Consider the following 22153-nt stretch of genomic DNA (forward strand, 5'->3'; position numbering starts at 1 on the left):
CAAAGAAGAAGCAGTAAGAAGAGGATTGGTTAATGGGCAGGAAGGAAAGAGTAGGCATAAATAGGGCATGTTCAAGTTTGCAGGCTGTGACTAATGGAGTGCCACAAGCATCAGTGCTGGGGCCTTAGCTATTTACAATCTATATTAATGACTTAGACAAAGAGAGTGACAGTAATGTATCTAAGTTTGCTGCTGATTGAGTTAGGTGGGAATGCAAGCTGTGAGGAAGGCACAAAGCAACTGCAAAGAGATATAGACAGATTAAGTGAGTGGGCAACAAAATGACAGATACAGCATAATGTGGGGAAGTGTGAGGTTATTTATTTTGGTCATAAGAACAAAAGAGCAAAATACTTTTGTAAAAGTTGATATTCAGAGAGACTTGGGTGTGCTCGTACAAGGAACACAGAAGTCAGCATGCAGGTACAGCAAGTAATTAGGAAGGCAAATAGCATGTTGGCCTTTGTTGCAAGAAGTCTTGCTGCAATTGTACACCTGGAATACTGTGTGCAATTTTAGTCTTCATTGTTAAGGAAGGATATACTTGCATTGGAAGCAGTACAGCGACAGTTCACTAGATTGGTCCCTGGGACGAGAGGGTTGTCCTGTGATGAGATGTTGAATAAATTGGGTCTATATTCTCTGGAATTTAGAAGAATGAAAGGTGATCTCACTGAAACTTACAAGTTTCTGAAGGGGCTTGACAGGGTAGACACTGAAAGGTTCTTTCCACTGGCTGAGGAATCTAAAACACAGGGGCACAGGATAAGGGGACGATCATAGTAGGACTGCGATAAGAGAACCTTCTTCACTCAAAAGGGTGTGAAAACAGATTTTTGGTCTCTCAGGTAATTAAGGGAAATGGGGAACGAGCAGGAAAGTGGAGTTGAAGTCCAAGATCAGCCACAGTCATATTGAATGGTGGAGCAGGCTCAACAGGACATCTGGTCCACTCCTGCTCCTATTTCTTATGTTCTTATGAGAAGGGTTTAATCTATGAGGTAAATGCCTTTACAGCACTGTGGGCTAGGAGGATTCAAGGGTTTTCATCATGCTCAACTAATGTCCAGCATTACTATGACACAAATGGTAGTACATGCATTGGGTGCAGTACTTCCATCATCGAAATATGATTACAATAAACCTTCCCATTACTTCCAGCTGGAAAGCTGAGAGCTGCAAAAATAAGCAGAATCCAGCAGGAACAGTTCCCAGACTCACTTTCCATCCTCAGTCATCTAGTTCTGTTAAAAACCCAGACCTTCCTCTCCAGTTGAAGGACTAGATTTATAGTCAACAGGCTGAAAAAAAACTATCCCAAAAGCTCCAGATATAGCTAATGTCAAAATTAACTCATGTTTCATTACAATGCTTGGAATGCTGAGACAGCACCTTCCAAACCCGCAATCCTTAGACAGCAACTTCCAAACCCGCGACCTCTACCAACTAGAAGGACAAGGGCAGCAAATGCATGGGAACACCACCACCTGCAAGTTCCCCTCCAAGTCACACACCGTCCTGACTTGGAACTATATCGCCGTTCCTTCACTGTCGCTGGGTCAAAATCCTGGAACTCCCTTCTTAACAGCGCTGTGGGTATACCTACCCCAAATGGACTGCAGCGGTTCAAGAAGGCAGCTCACCACCACCTTCTCAAGGGCAATTAGGGATGGGCAATAAATGCTGGCTTAATGAGCGATACCCATAAATGAATAAAAAATAAAAAAATTAGAATTTGTAATCACTGTACCTTGTCAGCATATTGTGATCAACAAGTGTTAAAGTCAGTTTCCCTTCTCTGTTAAGCAAATGAAGATCAATTTCATCTCTGAATATTAAAGAAGAATCTGAAATATTCAGCTGTTGTAAAATAAACACAACTTCAGTGCGAAGAGGAAATTCTGATCTTCGTATATTCAGAACAGGCACATAAAGATGATCTGTTGGATGGGTCTGAAGAGAAAATATGCAGAATTTAGCTGGAGCAACATTTTAAATCTAAAAAATATAAATATACTTTCTCAAAATAAATCTCTAAAATCCTTAAAGTTTTATAACGCTAAAAATTTCCACTCAGAAAATTATAAACCAATCATGCAGCAATACACAGGTTAATATTTTACACCAGTGAATACATTTATTTCTACATTCACACAGTGCATGTTACAGTTTTAACATGCATGTGAAAACATTAGGATCCAACTGATATTTATTCAACAAGCTAAATGAGAATGGGGTAGATATCACCAACTAGTGCTTTGGGCGCATATGCTCAAGTGACATGAATGCACATCAGGAATTTAAGCGTAAATGTCAGAATCCCACACTATTAATAAATAGACAATAAATCGTACATTGCACACTGGTCTCTGCACCTGAATTCTTGTCTGGCATCCCAGGACACCCTCCCAAAAGGAGAGTAGTGGTACTGGTGTCTTTTTTATTTATTCGTTCATGGGATGTGGGCGTCGCTGGCTTGGGCAACATTTATTCCCCATCTCTAATTGCTCTTGAACTGAATGGCTTGCTGGGCCATTTCATAGGGTATTTAAGAGTCAACCATACTGCTGTGGGTCTGGAGTCACATGTTAGCCAGACCTGGTAAGGATGGCAGACTTCCTTCCCTAAAGGACATTAATGAAATATAGTGGGTCTTTACAACAATCGACAATGGTTTCATGGGCACCATTAGACTAGCTTTTGTTTTTAGTTCCAGATTTATTAATTGAATTCAAATTTCACCATCTGCCATGGTGGGATTTGAACTCATGCCCCCAGAGCACAAGCCTGGGCCTCTGGATTACTAGTTCAGTGAAATTTCCACGATGCCATTGCCTCCCCTGTGTCAAGATGTGACAGTTAATGCAAAGTTCTGTAATGTACCCAGAGAACCTAGGAAAGATGTCAAAATGACAAATCCTTTAAAAAATGCCAAGATACAATTACCCAATAGTAGTATTTACCAGGTAAATGACCCAAATATGCAGGTTGCAAAGTGCTACCTGTCAACCTACTGCACATGTACTGCTGCATATGCGAAGCCCTCACACAACATTATAGTTTCATCATTGCTTATCACACACCTCCATACTTCAGCAGGGCACAGATACCTAATTCAGGTGTAACATTAGTTAAAATCCTTGGCACATTGACACCCTCTGAGGGACGCACACAAAAATATCACAATGTAGCTGCATGATCAATTACTGATGCAAAGGAGAACTGAAGATTAAGCACTCATCTTCCACAATATGTTTTCTCCAAACTTGTAACATCAAGGCTTTATATGAGTGCAGAAAATGGAGCAGAGTTTAAGTGAAATAAGAGCCATAACTCAATTTGAGGAGGCCACCCCGAGCATCCTTCCCTACAAGAGTATGAAGGGAATAGAGCAAATAAGGCTGCAAATCTCCCTGAAGCTCAGGACTACTATCATCCTGCTCTTCACATATCAAGCAATGGCAAAGTATCTAACAATGCAAACGTTATTTGAAGGCATCTGTCAAAGTTAGCAGTGTAACAGGTGTTCCTCGTCTGTCATTCTAGATCTGGAAGAGCAGCCTGCTTGTAGCTGAGAACAAGCGAGCACCCTGCAGCATCCTGCATCCCTCTCATCAATGTTTGCAACCAGCAGAACAACCACCATCACATTTGATGCAGCTTAAGAGCTTGAGGAGGGAAGGATGGAAAGGAGTTGCATCTATACAAAGGAAAAACCCGATATAAATACCAGTTCTTTCTTTCTTACAAGTTCTAAACATAAAAGGGCGAGCTTAAAAACAAGTCTCCAAAATATGCTAGAAAAACCTTTCCTCCTTTAAGAGCTCCCTTCCACATCTGCAATCCATTAAAAAGAATGCAAAATTTCAGAAACTAATTTCAATGTAGCTCACATGCAATTGCATGTGTTAGTTAATGCCTTACATTCTGTGCAACAGCCTTTTAAACAGGCCTCAAATAGCAACCAGAAGCTAGCTGCTGAAAACGTTCCTAACATTGGAAAACCCAACTATCATTTATGCACTGCAGTGCAGATGATCAGTTAGCTTCACTTTGTAGTTCATCACTCGTGCTTGCAGCATAATCTCCTATTTTTGTATGCATACATACATACATACGTCAGCTACAGGAGAAATGCCACGAACAACAGATGCCCCTCTACATTGCTTTCATTGATCTCACCAAAGCCTTTGACCTCGTCAGCAGTTGTGATCTCTTCAGACTACTAGAAAAGATCGGATGTCCACCAAAGCTACTAAGTATCATCACCTCATTCCATGACAATATGAAAGGCACAATTCAGCATAGCAGCACCTCATCAGACCCCTTTCCTATCCTGAGTGGCATGAAACAGGGCTGTGTTCTCGCACCTACACTGTTTGGGATTTTCTTTTCCCTGCTGCTCTCACATGTGTTCAAGTCTTCTGAAGAAGGAATTTTCCTCCACGCAAGACCAGGTGGCAGGTTGTTCAACCTTGCCCGTCTAAGAGCGAAGACCAAAGTATGGAAAGTCCTCATCAGGGAACTTCTCTTTGCTGACGATGCTGCATTAACATCTCACACTGAAGAGTGTCTGCAGAATCTCATCGACAGGTTTGCGGCTGCCTGCAACGAATTTGGCCCAACTATCAGCCTCAAGAAAACGAACATCATGGGACAGGACGTCAGAAATGCTCCATCCATCAATATCGGCGACCACGCTCTGGAAGTGTTTCAAGAGTTCACCTACCTAGGCTCAACTATCACCAGTAACCTGTCTCTCGATGCAGAAATCAACAAGCGCACGGGAAAAGCTTCCACTGCTATGTCCAGACTGGCCAAGAGAGTGTGGGAAAATGGTGCATTGACACGGAACACAAAAGTCCGCGTGTATCAAGCCTGTGTCCTCAGTACCGTGAGGCCTGGACAAAGTATGTCAGCCAAGAGCAACGTCTCAATTCATTCCACCTTCGCTGCCTCTGGAGAATCCTTGGCATCAGGTGGCAGGACCATATCTCCAACACAGAAGTCCTTGAGGCGGCCAACATCCCCAGCTTATACACCCTACTGAGTCAGCGGCGCTTGAGATGGCTTGGCCACGTGAGCCGCATGGAAGATGGCAGGATCCCCAAGGACACATTATACAGCGAGCTCGTCACTGATATCAGACCCATCGGCTGTCCATGTCTCCGCTTTAAAGGCGTCTGCAAACGCGACATGAAGTCCTGTGACATTGATCACAAGTCGTGGGAGTCAGTTGCCAGCGATCGCCAGAGCTGGCGGGCAGCCATAAAGGCGGGGCTAAAGCGTGGCGAGTCAAAGAGACTTAGCAGTTGGCAGGAAAAAAGACAGAAGCGCAAGGGGAGAGCCAACTGTGTAACAGCCCCGACAACCAATTTTACCTGCAGCACCTGTGGTAGAGTCTGTCACTCTAGAATTGGCCTTTATAGTCACTCCAGGCGCTGCTCCACAAACCACTGACCGCCTCCAGGCGCTTATCCATTGTCTCCCGAGACAAGGAGGCCAAAGATAAGAAGATAAGACATACATACAATGGCTTTTTGATTTATAGAAAATGAACATACAAAACTGTCCCTGTATTTTATACAATTTCTGTACCTTATAAAGGAAGTAAGCGTAGGCTAAAGCTGAAACTGCAGATTCCAGGTCACATTCTCTGTCTCCAAGTACAGCATGAACCCTGGGTAGATCATTTCTACTGATCTGAAAAAAAACAGATTGCCAAGTCAACAGGATATAATCAGGTCCAATTTTATATCTGTTATATAAATACTCACAAACTATATGCAATACATTACCCGTAATGGATTTAATTGATTTTTTAATGTATTTCACAGAATTACGTAGATCAGATACTTACCAGCTACTAGGAAATTGTGAAGACTGGAGAGAACAAATACATTCAGACAGTACATTTTACCCTTCAGCTCTGCAAGTGCACCAAAGGATATCATACTAAAATGACAAACACTTTTATCAATTGTGGATAGACTAAAATAAACTGAGTCAAATCCCTTATAATTAGTTCAATTTGTATAATTTGTGATTGAACAGAATCTAGCTTGACACAAGTAGATGATCAAGCCCAAATTTCTGTCTATACTTTATTTTCTGGCTAAAACCAAACAGAGAATATACTAACAAAAAAAAAAACACACCCATTTCAATTTACAAGTTTTTGAACAAAGTCTTTTATTCTCTTCTTGAATAGTCTTGCAAGTTAGTTTATCTGATAAGCACACAATTATATGAGTTATCCAAAACATATGAGCATGATTGTTATTAAGATTAAGTAGTGATATGAATTCCAAATTCAGTGATTCGCAGCAGATTCAATTCAGGCACTTCTAACTTACTTAACCTATCTCATAAAAAACCTGTTTGCAAAGGGTGAATGTGCCTCTGCATACATAACATCTATTTATCTTTCCGACTACAAATGTTGTTTTTTCCATGATGACAGATTTTAAGTTCTGGGATTCATGTCCCTCCCTCTTTCTCAGCTAATTTAGGGAGGAAATTTGGTATGGTGACTTGAATTACATCCATTTTTGTATTGGGTTGATTCCTTCTAAATATGGAATTCAACCTGACCAAATATTCCAAACTGTTTGATATTTACATAGAAACAGAAGTAGGCCATTCAGACACTTGAGCCTGCTGCAACATACAATTAAATCAAGGGTGATTTGCAGCTTAATCCATTCACCCACCTTGGTTCCATACCCTAACCTAACCAAAAAAAAACTATCAATTTTTGTTTTGAACTTTTCAACAGAGCTAGCCTCAACATCTTTTTGGGGGAAGAGAATTCCAGATTTCCACTACCTTTTGCTTCTTGACATCACATTTAGTGGCTGAGTTCTAATTTTAAGGTTATATCCTCTTGTTCTGGACTTCCCTGCCAGAGGAATTTCCCTCCAACTACCTATAAAACCCTTTAATCATCTTAATCACCTCAAGTGCAAGTTCCCCTCCAAGACACACACCATCCTGACTTGGAACTATATCGCTGTTCCTTCACCGTCGTTGGGTCAAAATCCTGGAACTCCCTTCCTAACAGCATTATAGGTGTACCTACCCCACATGGACTGCAGCGGTTCAAGAAGGCACCTCACCGCCACCTTCTTGTGGGCAATTGGGGATGGGCAATGAATGCTGGCCTGGCCAGCGACACCCACATCCCCATAAAAAAACAAATTAAAAAAATTAGATCACCTCTTAATCTTTTACACTCAAGGGAACACAAGTTTAGCTTATGTAACTTTTCCCCGTAAATTAACCCTTTTTGCCCTAGTATAATTCTAAAACTAATTTATTTTTTCTTTTCAGTATAATTCTGGTGAACCTGCATCCAACATATCATTCCTGAGGTGCCGTATCCAAAACGAAATATAGTACTCCAGATGTGGTCTAAACAGACCTTGAAACAACCATAGAGTAATTTCCAAGTTTATCAGTGTGGATAACTAATCAACCGCTTGCCTACATTCATTAAAGATAATATATATTTCAAACTAGTTGATCCCCTATTTTTCACAGACCAAAGTGCGTGCATCTCTCTCTCGCCATGCAACTTTGTTTCTGTTAAGTGTCAAAAACGTGTGGAAAAAGCAGTGTGAAGTTGTATGTTTTTCAAGCACATCACTGCACACATATACCAAAATTAAATGAAAATGGATTTAGAAAAGGATAAAGAGAAAATATCTCCAATCGAACTGTAAATCAGCTATCTGTTGGAAATAAGTACAGTGGAAGATATTGATAACTGAGTTAGTAACAGCATAACCAATGACTCTAAAATCAACATTAATCTCAACACCAATGAAGTTAATGTCACAGGAGCAGCACAGCAAAATTCAGCACAATAATAGATTTGATATCCGCTTTTCAAACTAATGTCTTTTTTTTATTCATTCATGGGATGTGGGCATCACTGGCTATGCCAGCATTTATTGCCCATCCCTAATTGCCCTTGAGAAGGTGGTGGTGAGCTGCCTTCTTGAACTGCTGCAGTCCATGTGGGGTAGGTACACCCACAGTGCTGTTAGGAAGGGAGTTCCACGATTTTGACCCAGTGACTGCGAAGGAACGACGATATAGTTCCAAGTCAGGATGGTGTGTGACTTCGTCGGGAACTTGCAGGTGGTGATGTTCCCACACATCTGCTGCTCTTGTCCTTCTAGTTGGTAGAGGTGGCGGGTTTGGAAGGTGCTGTCTAAGGAACCTCGGTGCGTTGCTGCAGTGCATCTTGTAGATGGTACACACTGCTGCCACTGTGCGTCGGTGGTGGAGGGAGTGAATGTTTGTGCATGGTGTGCCAATCAAGTGGGCTGCTTTGTTCTGGATGGTGTCGAGCTTCTTGAGCTGCACCCATTCAGGCAAGTGGAGAGTATTCCAACACACTCCTGACTTGTGCCTTGTAGATGGTGGACAGGCTTTGGGGAGTCAGGAGGTGAGTTACTCGCCGCAGGATTCCGAGCCTCTGACCTGCTCTTGCAGCCACGGTATTTATATGGCTACTCCAGTTCAGTTTCTGGTCAATGGTAGCCCCGAGGATGCTGATAGGGGGATTCAGCAATGGTAATGCCATTGAATGTCAAGGGGAGATGGTTAGATTCTCTCTTGTTGGAGATGGTCATTGCTTGGCACTTGTGTGGCATGAATATTACTTGCCACTTATCAGCCCAAGCCTGGATATTGTCCAGGTCTTGCTGCATTTCTACATGGATTGCTTCAGTATTTGAGGAGTCGCGAATGGTGCTGAACATGGTGCAATCATCAGCGAACATCCTCACTTCTGACCTTAGGATTGAAGGAAGGTCATTGATGAAGCAGCTGAAGATGGTTGGGCCTAATACACTACCCTGAGGAACTTCTGCAGTGATGTCCTGGAGCTCAGATGATTGACTTCCAACAACCCCAGCCATCTTCCTTTGTGCTTGGTATGACTCCAACCAGCAGAGAGAGTTTTCCCCCTGATTCCCATTTACTTCAGTTTTGCTAGGGCTCCTTGATGCCATACTTAGTCAAATGCTGCCTTGATGTCAAGGGCAGTCACTCTCCCCTCACCTCGAGTTCAGCTGTTTTGTCCATGTTTGAACCAAGGCTGTAACGAGGTCAGGAGTTGAGTGGCCCTGGCGGAACCCAAACTGAGCATCCCCGAGCAGTTTATTGCTAAGCAAGTGCTGCTTGATGACACTGTTGATGACACCTTCCATCACTTTACTGATGATTGAGAGTAGACTGATGGGGCGGTATTGGCCAGGTTGGACTTGTCCTGCTTGTTGTATACAGGACATACATGGGCAATTTTCCACATTGCCAGGTAGATGCCAGTGTTGTAGCTGTACTGGAACAGCTTGGCGAGGGGTGCGGCAAGTTCTGGAGCACAAGTGGTCAGTACTATTGCCGGAATATTGTCAGGACCCACAGCCTTTGCAATATCCAGTGCTTTCAGTTGTTTCTTGATATCACGTGGAGTGAATCGAATTGGCTGAAGTCCGGCATCTGTGATGCTGGGGACTTCAGGAGGAGGCCAAGCTGGATCATCAACTCGGCACTTCTGGCTGAAGATTGTTGCAAATGCTTCTGCCTTATCTTTCGCACTGATGTGCTAGGCTCCCCCATCATTGAGGATGGGGATATTTGTGAAGCCACCTCCTCCAGTTAGTTGTTTAATTGTCCACCACCATTCATGACTGGATGTGGCAGGACTGCAGAGATTAGATCTGATCCGTTGGTTATGGGATCGCCTAGCTCTGTCTATTGCATGCTGCTTATGCAGTTTGGCATGCAAGTCGTCCTGTGTTGTAGCTTCACCAGTTTGACACCTGATTTTGAGGTATGCCCTCCTGCACTCTTCATTGAACCAGGGTTGGTCTCCTGGCTTGATGGTAATGGTACAGTGGGGGATATGCCAGGCAATGAGGTTACAGATTGTGGTTGAGTACAATTCTGCTGCTACTGATGGCCCACAGCGCCTCATGGATGTCCAGTTTTGCATTGCTAGATCTGTTCGAAATCTATCCCATTTAGCACGGTGATAGTGCCACACAACACGATGGACGGTATCCTCAATGTGAAGGCGGGACTTTGTCTCCACAAGGACTGTGCAGTGGTCACTCCTACCAATACAGTCATGAACAGAAGCATCTGCGGCAGGCAGATTGGTGAGGACAAGGTCAAGTATGTTTTTCCCTCGTGTTGGTTCTCCCCACCTGCCGCAGACCCAGTCTAGCAGCAATGTACTTTAGTACTCAGCCAGCTCGGTCAGTAGTGGTGCTACCGAGCCACTCTTGGTGATGGACATTGAAGTCCCCACACCCAGAGTACATTTGGTGCCCTAGCCACCCTCAGTGCTTCCTCCTAGTGGTGTTCAACATGGAGGAGTACTGATTCATCAGCTGAGGGAGGGCAGTAGGTGGTAATCAGTAGGAGGTTACCTTGCCCATGTTTCACCTGATGCCATGAGACTTCATGGGGTCCGGAGTCGATGTTGAGGACTCCCAGGGCAACTCCCTCCCTCCTGTAGACCACTGACCCGCCACCTCTGCTGGGTCGGCCCTGCCGATGGAACAGGATATACCCAGGGATAGTGATCGCAGTGTCTGGAACATTGTCTGTAAGGTATGATTCCGTGAGTATGATTGTGTCAGGCTGTTGCTTGACTAGTCTGTGGGACAACTCTCCCAACTTTGGCACAAGTCCCCAGATGTTAGTAAGGAGGACTTTGCAGGGTCGACAGGTCTGGGTTTGCCATTGTAGTTTCCAGTGCCTAGATCGATGCCGGGTGGTCCGCCCGGCTTCATTCCTTTTTATTGACCTCGTTGCGGTTAGGTACAACTGAGTGGCTTGCTAGGCCATTTCAGAGGGCATGTAAGAGTTAACCACATTGCTGTGGGTCTGGAGTCACACATTGGCCAGACCAGGTAAGGACAGCAGATTTTCTTCCCATAAAAAGGACATTAGTGAACCAGATGGATTTTTACAACAATTGACAATGGTTTCATGGCCATCATTAGACTAGCTTTTAATTCCAGATTTATTAATTAAATTAAAATTCCACCTTCTGCTGTGGTGGGATTCGAACCCATGTCTCCAGGTCAATACCCTGGGTCTCTGGATTACTAGTCCAGTGAGAATACCACTATGCCACCGCCTCCCCATTTATCAAAGACAAAGGCCAGACAGACAAAATGCATGGCTGCTATTAGGCAAAATCAGGTGTTTTAGAATTCCAGTTGGTGAATTTTGACATTAAAGCAATTATTTTGTTAAAGAAGCTTGTTTGGAACTAGGCCTAATACAGGAAACATAAAATATACCAATACTTCATCTGTAAGCATACTCAATGTGTACAACAACTTGTATAATTATATATCACCTTTAACATAGTAAAATATCCCAAGGCACTTCACAGGAGTGTTATCAATCAAAATTTGGCATTGATTCATAAGGAGATATTAGGGTAGATGTCCTAATTGAAAAGATGACATTTTTAGTCAATGGGCTAGGTTTTAAGGAGTGCTTTAAAGAAGCAGAGAGAGAGGGAGCAAGGAGGAATCAGCTCCTAGGCAGCTGAAGGCATGGCCACCGATGGTGGAGTGATTAAAATTGAGGATACACAAGAGGCCAGAATTGGAGGAGCGCAGATATCTTGAAGGCTTGTAGGGCTGGAGGAGATTACAGATATAGAGGGGTGAGACCATGGATGGACTTAAAAACAAGGATGAGAATTTTAAAATCGAGACATTGCTTAACTGGGAGCCAATGTAGGTCAGCTGATAGAAGTCTTCTCTATCCTTGATGCAAGGTTGGGATATTGCAAGAAAATCAATAAGCTAAGTGTAATATCCTGCTTGCAGAAGGCTCATGAAGTCCTCCATGGACACAAGGGTGTTGAGGTGATAAATCGATGATAACCTTGGCGTTGGCAACTCCACAAGACACAAAGAACAAAACTTCATAGCACTGCTTCGAAGATGCTAGAGAAAAGCCCAAGACTCAGTAAGAAAAAAACACAAGCCCTTTCCAAAAGTACTACATTTCAGACACCATTAGTACTAAACATCGGAAAACAAAAATTAAAAAGTCCATGAAATTTGAAATACAGAGCTCCAAAAAGCAAAAGCAGAAGTAACAACAGTTACTGCATGTTCTAAATTTAACATTTGTTAAAGATTAATCACAGGTGCCAAAACTCCTTCATAACCTAATGAAAAATGATGCACTTTTCAAATAGATTGTAAGTCTTGATACAGCTTTTAAAGAGATAAAGCAATTGATCAAAGGTTTTCCACAACCAGCCTTGCAAAACTTAGAGTGAAGATTATAGATCATATTGCAAGTTGAGGTACCACATCTTGAGTTAGGTGTGAGGATCTGCAAATCTCAAAATCATTGCCCCATGCATGGAGAAAGGGAAAGTGGCTTATTAAAGCCAATGGAAGAAGGGATGGATAAGCTCATGATTTTTTTTCTCTGAATTATTGAATATTGGTATGTTACCAATGTTGTCACTGAGACTGCCCTCAGTGCAGCCCAGCCTCTACCAGTCATGGATGAGCTGGACATACAGCCAACAAAATCGGAACTCAGCGATGCCATTGATTCTCTAGCCAGCGGAAAAGCCCCTGGGAAGGATGGCATCACCCCTGAAATAATCAAGAGTGCCAAGCCTGCTATACTCTCAGCACTACATGAACTGCTATGCCTGTGCTGAGACGAGGGAGCAGTACCTCAGGACATGCGCGATGCCAATATCATCACCCTCTATAAAAACAAAGGTGACTGCGGTGACTGCAACAACTACCGTGGAATCTCCCTGCTCAGCATAGTGGGGAAAGTCTTTGCTCGAGTCGCTTTAAACAGGCTCCAGAAGCTGGCCGAGCCCGTCTACCCTGAGGCACAGTGTGGCTTTCGTGCAGAGAGATCGACCATTGACATGCTGTTCTCCCTTCGTCAGATACAGGAGAAATGCCGTGAACAACAGATGCCCCTCTACATTGCTTTCATTGATCTCACCAAAGCCTTTGACCTCGTCAGCAGATGTGGTCTCTTCAGACTACTAGAAAAGATTGGATGTCCACCAAAGCTACTAAGCATCACCTCATTCCATGACAATATGAAAGGCACAATTCAACATGGCGGCTCCTCGTCAGACCCCTTTCCTATCCTGAGTGGTGTGAAACAGGGCTGTGTTCTCGCACCCACACTGTTTGATATTTTCTTTTCCCTGCTGCTTTCACATGCGTTCAAGTCCTCTGAAGAAGGAATTTTCCTCCACACAAGATCAGGGGGCAGGTTGTTCAAACTTGCCCATCTAAGAGCGAAGTCCAAAGTACGGAAAGTCCTCATCAGGGAACTCCTCTTTGCTGACGATGCTGCTTTAACATCTCACACTGAAGAGTGCCTGCAGAGTCTCATCGACAGTTTGCGGCTGCCTGCAATGAATTTGGCCTAACCATCAGTCTCAAGAAAACGAACATCATGGGACAGGACGTCAGAAATGCTCCATCCATCAATATCGGCCACCACGCTCTGGAAGTGGTTCAAGAGTTCACCTACCTAGGCTCAACTATCACCAGTAACCTGTCTCTCGATGCAGAAATCAACAAGCGCACGGGAAAAGCTTCCACTGCTATGTCCAGACTGGCCAAGAGAGTGTGGGAAAATGGCGCACTGACACGGAACACAAAAGTCCGAGTGTATCAAGCCTGTGTCCTCAGTACCTTGCTCTATGGCAGCGAGGCCTGGACAACGTATGTCAGCCAAGAGCGACTTATCAATTCATTCCATTTTCGCTGCCTCTGGAGAATCCTTGGCATCAGGTGGCAGGACCGTATCTCCAACACAGAAGTCCTCGAGGCGGTCAACATCTCCAGCTTATACACACTACCGAGTCAGCGGCGCTTGAGATGGCTTGGCCATGTGAGCCGCATGGAAGATGGCAGGATCCCCAAAGACACATTGTACAGCGAGCTCGCCACTGGTATCAGACCCACTGGCCGTCCATGTCTCCGCTTTAAAGACGTCTGCAAACGCGACATGAAATCCTGTGACATTGATCACAAGTCATGGGAGTCAGTTGCCAGCGTTCGCCAGAGCTGGCGGGCAGCCATAAATGCGGGGCTAAAGTGTGGTGAGTCGAAGAGACTTAGCAGTTGGCAGGAAAAAAGACAAAAGTGCAAGGGGAGATCGAACTGTGTAACAGCCCCGACAAACAAATTTTTCTGCAGCACCTGTGGAAGAGCCTGTCACTCTAGAATTGGCCTTTATAGCCACTCCAGGCGCTGCTCCACACACCACTGACCACCTCCAGTCGCTTACCCATTGTCTCTCGAGATAAGGAGGCCAAAGAAGGTATGTTACATTATAGAGCTGGTACTGCAATGTTTGGTGCCTGTAGCAGTGCCCTGCATTATAGGGTCCCAGAGATTGCGAAGCACCTCAAGAACAAAGCCATGATCGTAGTCATGGAGCGTCTATGAATGTGAGAACCTTTGCACCCAGCATGCACTAGGGTCATTATTAAATTAGAGGATAACATTTCAAGTGTCTGAACAACCAGCAATTCAACTTCAGTACCTTGCCCCAGTTATTTCACCCCCAGAACTGCTTTAAAGCAAGTAGTAGCCCTTTAAGAGTTACCATGCCCCGATATTATTATTTTTTCCCAAAATATACTTTATTCATAAAACTCTGTAAAAAATACATTACCAAACAGTTTCAAACAGCACCAAGTCAAAAATTACTAACAGTGCAAAGGAGATCAGTTTCCTTCAATACAATCATGAGTTGCCTCACAACCCTTCCATTTCACATTTGTCGTGCCAGATACATTTTTACTCTGCAAAGTCAGGTCTGGTCAGGTCAGCGCAGGAACCACAATGCACAAAGAGCAGCAGTCTAGGCGCCACTGCACCTGTATCATGTTATTGTAATGGCGAATGTGATGAGGCTGTGGGGAAAATGCATGACCATTATCACATTTTGGTCGACTATCACTGGGGCAAAAGGTTTTAGGTATTATAAGCAATATGATTCATTAAGTATTTTATCCTGATTTCTAACATTTTATTTGCTACTTAAAGACATAACCAAGGATGATAAAAATAATTGACCAATAAATTGATATAGATGATACTTAATGTACACACATATACAGATATTTAATGGCAAAGATGATGTCCCTGAACCAGTCAAGTCTTGGTCCATTACTATTTCACCAATAATACAAGTATTGTACGATCCACCAAAGGCTCCTAAGAGGCTTGTACAACTTCATACTGATCCTTCAAGTTGTAAAGAAAGCATATAGAGTCATAGTCATAGAGTCAGAGTCGTACAGCTTAGAAACAGGCCCTTCGGCCCACCGCGTTCATGACAACCATAATGCCTATCTATACTAATCCCACCTGCCTGCATTAATTCTATATCCCTCTATGCCTTGCTCCTTCAAGTACCTGTCCAGATGCCTCTTAAATGTCGCTACTGTTCCTGCCTCCACCACCTCCTCAGGCAGCTCATTCCAGATACCCACTATTCTCACTCTCACCTTAAATCTATGCCCTCTAGTTTTAGTCACCCCTACCATGGGAAACAGACTCTGGCTATCTACCCTATTTATGCCTCTCATAATTTTATGTACCTCTATCATGTCCCCTCTCAGCCTCCTTCGCTCCAGGGAAAACAGACTCAGCCTCTCCAATCTCTCTTTATAACTCAAGCCCTCCAAATCAGGCAACATCTTTGTGAATCTTTCCTGCACCCTCTCTAGCTTAATCACATCTTTCCTGTAGTGCAGCGACCAGAACTGCACACAGTACTCCAAATGCGGCCTAACCAACGTCATGTACAACTGTAACACGACGTCCCAACTCTTGTACTCAATGCCTCGGCCGACAAAGGCAAGCATGCCATCCGCCTTCTTCACCACCCTGTCTACCTGTGTTGCCACTTTCAGGGAACTCTGTACTTGCACCCCAAGGTGTCTCTGCTCAACAACACTCCCCAGGGCTCTGCCATTCACTGTATATGTCCTCCCCTGGTTTAACTTCCCAAAATGTATCACTTCACACTTGTCTGCATTAAATTCTATTTGCCACTCCCTTGCCCACTTTCCCACTTGATCTATATCCTGTTGTAACCTTAGACAACCTTCTTCACTGTCCACTATACCACCAATTTTGGTGTCATCTGCAAACTTACTAATCATGCCCCTTATATATTAATGACTTGGATGTGAATGTATGACAAACAACAGAGGGCCCAGCACCAATCCCTGCGGCACACCACTGGCCACCGGCCTCCAATCTGAAAAACAACCCTCCACCACCACCCTCTGCCTCCTGTCACCAAGCCAATTCTGTATCCAATTGGCTAGCTCACCCTGGATCCCATCTGTTCGAACCTTCTGGACCAGCCTACCATGCGGGACCTTGTCAAAGGTCTTGCTAAAGTCCATGTAGACAACTTCCATCGCCCTGCCCTTGTCAATTCTCTTGGTCACCTCCTCGAAAAATTCAATCAAATTTGTGAGACATGATTTCCCACGCACAAAGCCATGCTGACTACCCCTGATCAGACCATGCCTTTCCAGATGCATATAAATCCTGTCTCTCAGAATCCCTTCCAATAACTTTCCCACCACTGACGTAAGGCTCGCCGGCCTGTAGTTCCCTGGCTTATCCCTGCTGCCCTTCTTAAATAAAAGGTACAACATTAGCTATCCTCCAGGCTTCCGGTACCTCGCCCGTGGCCAACGATGATACAAAGATCTCTGCCAGGGCCCCAGCAATCTCCTCCCTTGCTTCCCATAGCATCCGAGGATACACCTGGTCAGGCCCTGGGGATTTATCCACCTTAATGCACTTCAAAACCTCCAACATCTCCTCCTTTGTAACGTTGATATGCTCCAGGATATCGGTGTTCCCTCCCTTGAACTCATTAGCTTCCATGACCTTCTCCACGGTAAATACGGACGAGAAATATTCATTTAAGACCTCGCCCATTTCCCGTGGTTACACACATAGATTGCCACACTATATAATTCAAACAAGATGAGTAGCAGGTCAGAAGATTGGGCAGAATATAAAAGGACAGCACAGAATGACTAAAAAGTTAATAAGGACAGAGAAATTAGATTACGAGAGAAAGCTAGCTGGAAATAAAAACAGATAGTAAGAGTTTCTACAGGTATTTAAAAAGGAAAAAAAAGTAAAGTGAGTGTTGGTCCTCTAGAGAGTGAGAATGGGGAATTAATAATGGAAAATAAAGGAGATGGCAGATGAATTGAACAGATATTTTGCATCTGCCTTCACTTTCGATGATAGAAATAACATCCCAGAAATAATTGTGAATCAGGAGGTGAAAGGGAGGAAGGAACTTAAAACAATTACAATCACCAAGGAAAGGGTACTGAAAAAATTATCAGAACTAAAAGCTGACAAGACCCCAAGTCCTGATGGACTTCATCCTTGGGTCTTAAAAGAAGTAGCTGCTGAGATAATACATGCATTGGGTTTAATTTTCCAAAATTCCCTAGATTCTAGAAAGGTCCCATCAAATTGGAAAATAGCAAATGTGACTCCTCTATTCAAGAAAGGAGGGGGACAGAAAGCAGGAAACTACAAGGCATTTAGCTTAACATCTGTCATAAATGCTGGAATCCTATTATTAAGGAGGTTAGAGCTTAGAAAATCTAAATGTAATCAGGCAGTCAACATGGTTTTATGAAAGGGAAATGATGTTTGGCCAATTAATTGGAGTTCATCGAGGAAGTAAAAAAACAATGTGGATAAAGGGGAACCGATGGTTGTGCTATAATTAGGTTACTAAGCAAAATGAGCGCTCAGGGCCTCGGGGGTAACATATTAGCATATAGAGGATTGGTTAGCTAACAGGAAACAGACAGTAGGCATAAATGGGTCATTTTCTGGTTGGCAAGATGTGACTAGTGGAGTGCCAAAGGGATCAGTGCGGGGTTCTCAACTATTTAAAACTTATATCAATGGCTTGGATGAAGGGACCGAATGTATGGTTGCTAAATTAGCTGATGACACAAAGATAGGCAGGAACCTAAGTTGTGAAGAGGACTTAAGGAGTCTGAAAAAGGATATAGATAGGTTAAGTGAGTGGGGAAAAATTGACAAATAAAGTATAATGTGGGAAAATGTGAACTTATCCACTTTGGCAGAAAGTATAGTGAAGCAGCATATTATTTAAATAGAGAGAGACTGCAGAACTCTGAGGTAGAGGGATCTGGGTGTCATGGTACACGAATCACAAAAGGTTGGTACACAGATACAGCAAGTGATTAGGAAGGCAAATAGAATGTTGTCATTTATTGCAAGAAGACATTAATATAAAAGTAGGGATGCTTTCCTACAGTTGTATACGATATTGATGAGACCACATCTGGAGTACTGTGCACAGTTTTGGTCTCCTTATTTAAGGAAATGCATTAGAGGCAGTTCAGAGAACGTTCACTTGACTGATTCCTGGGATTGGGGGGGTGTGGGGGCAGGCAGGTTGTCTTATGAAGATAGGTTGGGTCTGTATCCATTGGCGTTTAGAAGAATGAGAAGTGATCTTATTGAAACATATGAGATCCTGAGGGGACTGGACAGGCAGATGCTGAAAGGACGTTTCCCCTTGTGGAAGAGACTAGAACTAGAGAACACAGTTTAAAAATAAAGGAAATAAGGGGTCACCCATTTAAGACAGAGATGAAGAGAAATCTTTTCTCTAAGGATTGAAAGTCTTTGAAACTCTCTTCCCAGAGAGCGGTGGAGGCAGGGTTACTGAACATTTTTAAAACAGAGGTAGATAAATTCTTGACTAACAAGGGAGTCAAAGAGTATTGGGGGTAAGCGGGAAAGTGGAATTGAGGCCACAATCAGTCTTATTAAATGGCGGAGCATGCTCAAAGGGGCCGAATGGCCTACTCCTGCTCCTAATTTGTTTGTTCATATGTTCACAAGGCTCACTTTAAAATAAAAGTTGTCATCTGTCAAAATCAGTTAACTTGCAGTAAGTGATGCCCCAGTAATATAAAGCAATCATTCAGCTGAATGCTTCACAAGCAACCTGGGCAGTAGGCCAATGCACTATGCTTACTTGAACCATTTGGCTGCTTCCTGTGACAGCTGATGGAAACTGCAAAGGCTAGCGACCTTTAATTATTGTAAAAAGGTTCAGACTCCTGGAGGTTCTGTAAATTTGGGCAAGCTATTTTATGTACTAGTTCAGGTTTGAGTACTGAATTGGGGGTGAGGAGAAGAATTGATTTTGATGCAAGGCTATTTTCAGGCCTGAGGAGTATCACTCAGACGGCAATCATTCATTTTAGCACATAAACGCAACCTATTTTGACCAACATGACCCTTAAAAATAAACAGTTCTATGTTTAAATGGCTTATAACCCATGTTGATTTTGCTGATCTCAAGTGCAGCAGTTTTGTCTTATTGTTGGCTTTTTTGATATTTAATTATGATATAAGTATGTTAATAATTTGACTGTCATAATGGTAAATGGTCCAATTGGAACTTTATCTGTCTGATTTCAGAGTATAATTAGAAATTAGCTTTCTTTATTTGTATTTTACTAAATTGCACTATGTTCTTTCGACTGGGCACTTTACAGCCTTCCAGATTCAACATCGAGTTCAATAATGTTAGATCATAACATTTTCCCCCATTTTTTTCTTTGCTTTTTTTTTTACTGTTCTTCACCACCCCCACCCAATTCTTTATTGATCCCTTTACTTTCGCGTTTACACCTCATCTGGACACACCTTTTGTTGCTTTACTTGTCCCATTATGACTCCCCTTGGCTTTTCACCATGAAACCTTTTGTCACTTAATCTGTCCTGTCCTCCACCCCATCACAGACATTCCCTTTTGTTCTTCTCCCGCCCCACTCCCACTCTTCCCTTGCTCAAAACCTATTCCATTCCATTTCTAACTTTTGCCAGTTCTAATGAAAGGTCCCATGGACCTGAAATGTTAACTCTGTTTTTTTCTACATAGATGCTGTCTCACCTGCTGAGTATTTCCAGCAATGTCTGTTTTTGTTGCAGATTTCTAACATCTGGAGTATTTTGTTTTTGTATTTGTGTTTTCAGATGATGTCACTGCAGGGCAACACCTAGATGAGGAATAAGAGGGGACAAGGATAGATTCTTGTGGGAAACCAGAGATAACTGCGCAGAAATGGGAAGAAAAACCATTAATGGCGATTCTCTGGCTACGATTAGATAGATAAGAATGGAACAAGGTGAGTGCAGTCCCACCCAGCAGGACGACAGTGGAGAGGCATTGGAGGATCAGCTGTGTCAAAGACTGCAGACAAGTTGAGAAGAACAAGGCGGGAGAGATTGTCTATGACACGATCACATAGGACGTCATTTGTAACTTTGATTAAGAGCCATTTCAGTACTGTGGCTGGGGCGGAACCTGATACAGCGACTCAAACGTGGGATTCCAGGAAAGATGGGCATAAATTTGGGAGGCCACGATACATTCAAAGTCTTTGGAGAGGAAAGGGAAATTGGAGATGGGGCAGTAGTTTACAAAGACAGGGGAGAAAAGTTTTTTTTTGAGGAGAGGGCTGATGACAGCAGATTTACAGGACAGAGGGACTGAACCTGAGGAGAAAGAACCATTATCAATGTCAGCTAAATGGCAGTGATGAACAGAAATTAGGCGTTCAGGAGTTGAGTGAGAGTAGGGTTGAGAGAGCAGGTGGTGGGTCTCATGGATAAGATGAGCTCAGACAGGTCATGAGGGGAGATAGGAGAGAAACTGGAGAAGAAAACAAGCTCAGGCTAGGGCGGCGGGGGAGCATAAGAGGAAGTTTGGCCCAGTGGGCTAGGTGAAGGGATGAAAGTGACAGACAGTTAATCTGACGGTCTCAATCTTGGTGACAAAGTGACATGAGTTCCTTGTATAAGTCATTGAAGAGGAGGATACACGAGACAGGGGAAAAGAGTTTAAGAAGATGTCTTGCAGTAGACAAAGAAGCCAGGGGTTATCTTTGTATTCCAGAATGGTCCTGGAATAATAAGAAGTTTCAGTAGATGACAGCAGGACCTGATAGTTCTTTATGTGGTACGGCCAGATTTGGTGGAGTGCCTAAACCAGTTGTTCGCCATATCCGTTCAAGTATTCGTCCCTTGGACTTAAGGTAGAAGAGATGTAGGTTATACCAGGGGAATGGCCAGGTGAGAGAGTGTATTGGTTTTATGGGGATGAGGGAGTTGAAGGTGGAGATGAGAGTGTGGTTGAACAGAGGGTCAAAGGCTAGAAAATTGGGAATTTGAGAGTGCTGATCTAAGTGAATTGGGGAGAATATTTTCCCAAGGACAATACGGAAGGTAACAGCGTTTGAAGCGGCAAGCGGGATATTGGTGAATACGATGCTGGGAAGTGATCAGAGACAGCCTTACCTTTGATACTATTGGGGTAGCAAGGCCACATGAGATGGCAAGGTCAAGGGGTTTACTGTGAATATTGGTTGGAGAGTTTATATACAGGGGGAGATTAAGGGAGGATAGGAGGGTAGTGAACTAAGTGGTGAGAAAGGATGATGAATTGGGACCGTGGTTAAAATTGCCTAGAATGAGAAGCTTTTCAGAGCAGAGGCTGAAGGAAGAAAGCAGTGAAGATATCTCAATTAGAAAATTGGCACAGTACTTTAAATGAGGGGTGAGGGGCTGAAACAAGATGAGATGCTCAAAAGAGGAGAAAGTGCCAGAGGAATAAGGGGACAACCCAAGGTGAGATTTGATGATAACAGCTACACCACCACTGCGACAGCTTAGTCGAAGCAAGTGGTGGAAGGTATAGTCAAAAGGGAAGGCTTCATTTAGGGGGAAGGTGTCACCACCCTCAGCCAGGTTTCCATCAGGGCCATGATGTCCATGCAATCATCCACAATAAGCTCATGGATTGCAAGAGCCGTGTCCACAAGTGAACAAACATTCTGCAGGAAGATGTGGTGAGCGGCAGTGATAGCTGGAATCACTAGCAGAGTCCACAGGATCAGCACTGGAAAGGGTGAGTTGGATGGGGAGGAGATTGGCAAGATCATCCCCCTGCCAGTTTGCTGGATGGGAAAGTCAACATGGGAGTAGGATGAGGCATTTGG

The 22153-nt window shown here is 43.5% G+C and overlaps 1 protein-coding gene across 2 annotated transcripts in view; it reads right to left on the bottom strand.

Moving 5' to 3' along the window:
• LOC137369191 (protein prune homolog 2-like) overlaps window positions 1-22153 on the bottom strand; it is a 558836-nt gene that overhangs the window by 430604 nt on the left and 106079 nt on the right. For both annotated transcript variants that reach the window (XM_068029990.1, XM_068029989.1), the window contains exons 2-3: window positions 5599-5703; window positions 1751-1953 (exon numbers count right to left, since the gene is read on the bottom strand). In XM_068029990.1, coding sequence (XP_067886091.1) covers window positions 1751-1953; window positions 5599-5703 — 308 coding nt within the window. The remainder of the gene's footprint in view (window positions 1-1750; window positions 1954-5598; window positions 5704-22153) is intronic.

Source organism: Heterodontus francisci, chromosome 4, assembly GCF_036365525.1.
Source record: "Heterodontus francisci isolate sHetFra1 chromosome 4, sHetFra1.hap1, whole genome shotgun sequence".
Taxonomy (NCBI): domain Eukaryota; kingdom Metazoa; phylum Chordata; class Chondrichthyes; order Heterodontiformes; family Heterodontidae; genus Heterodontus; species Heterodontus francisci.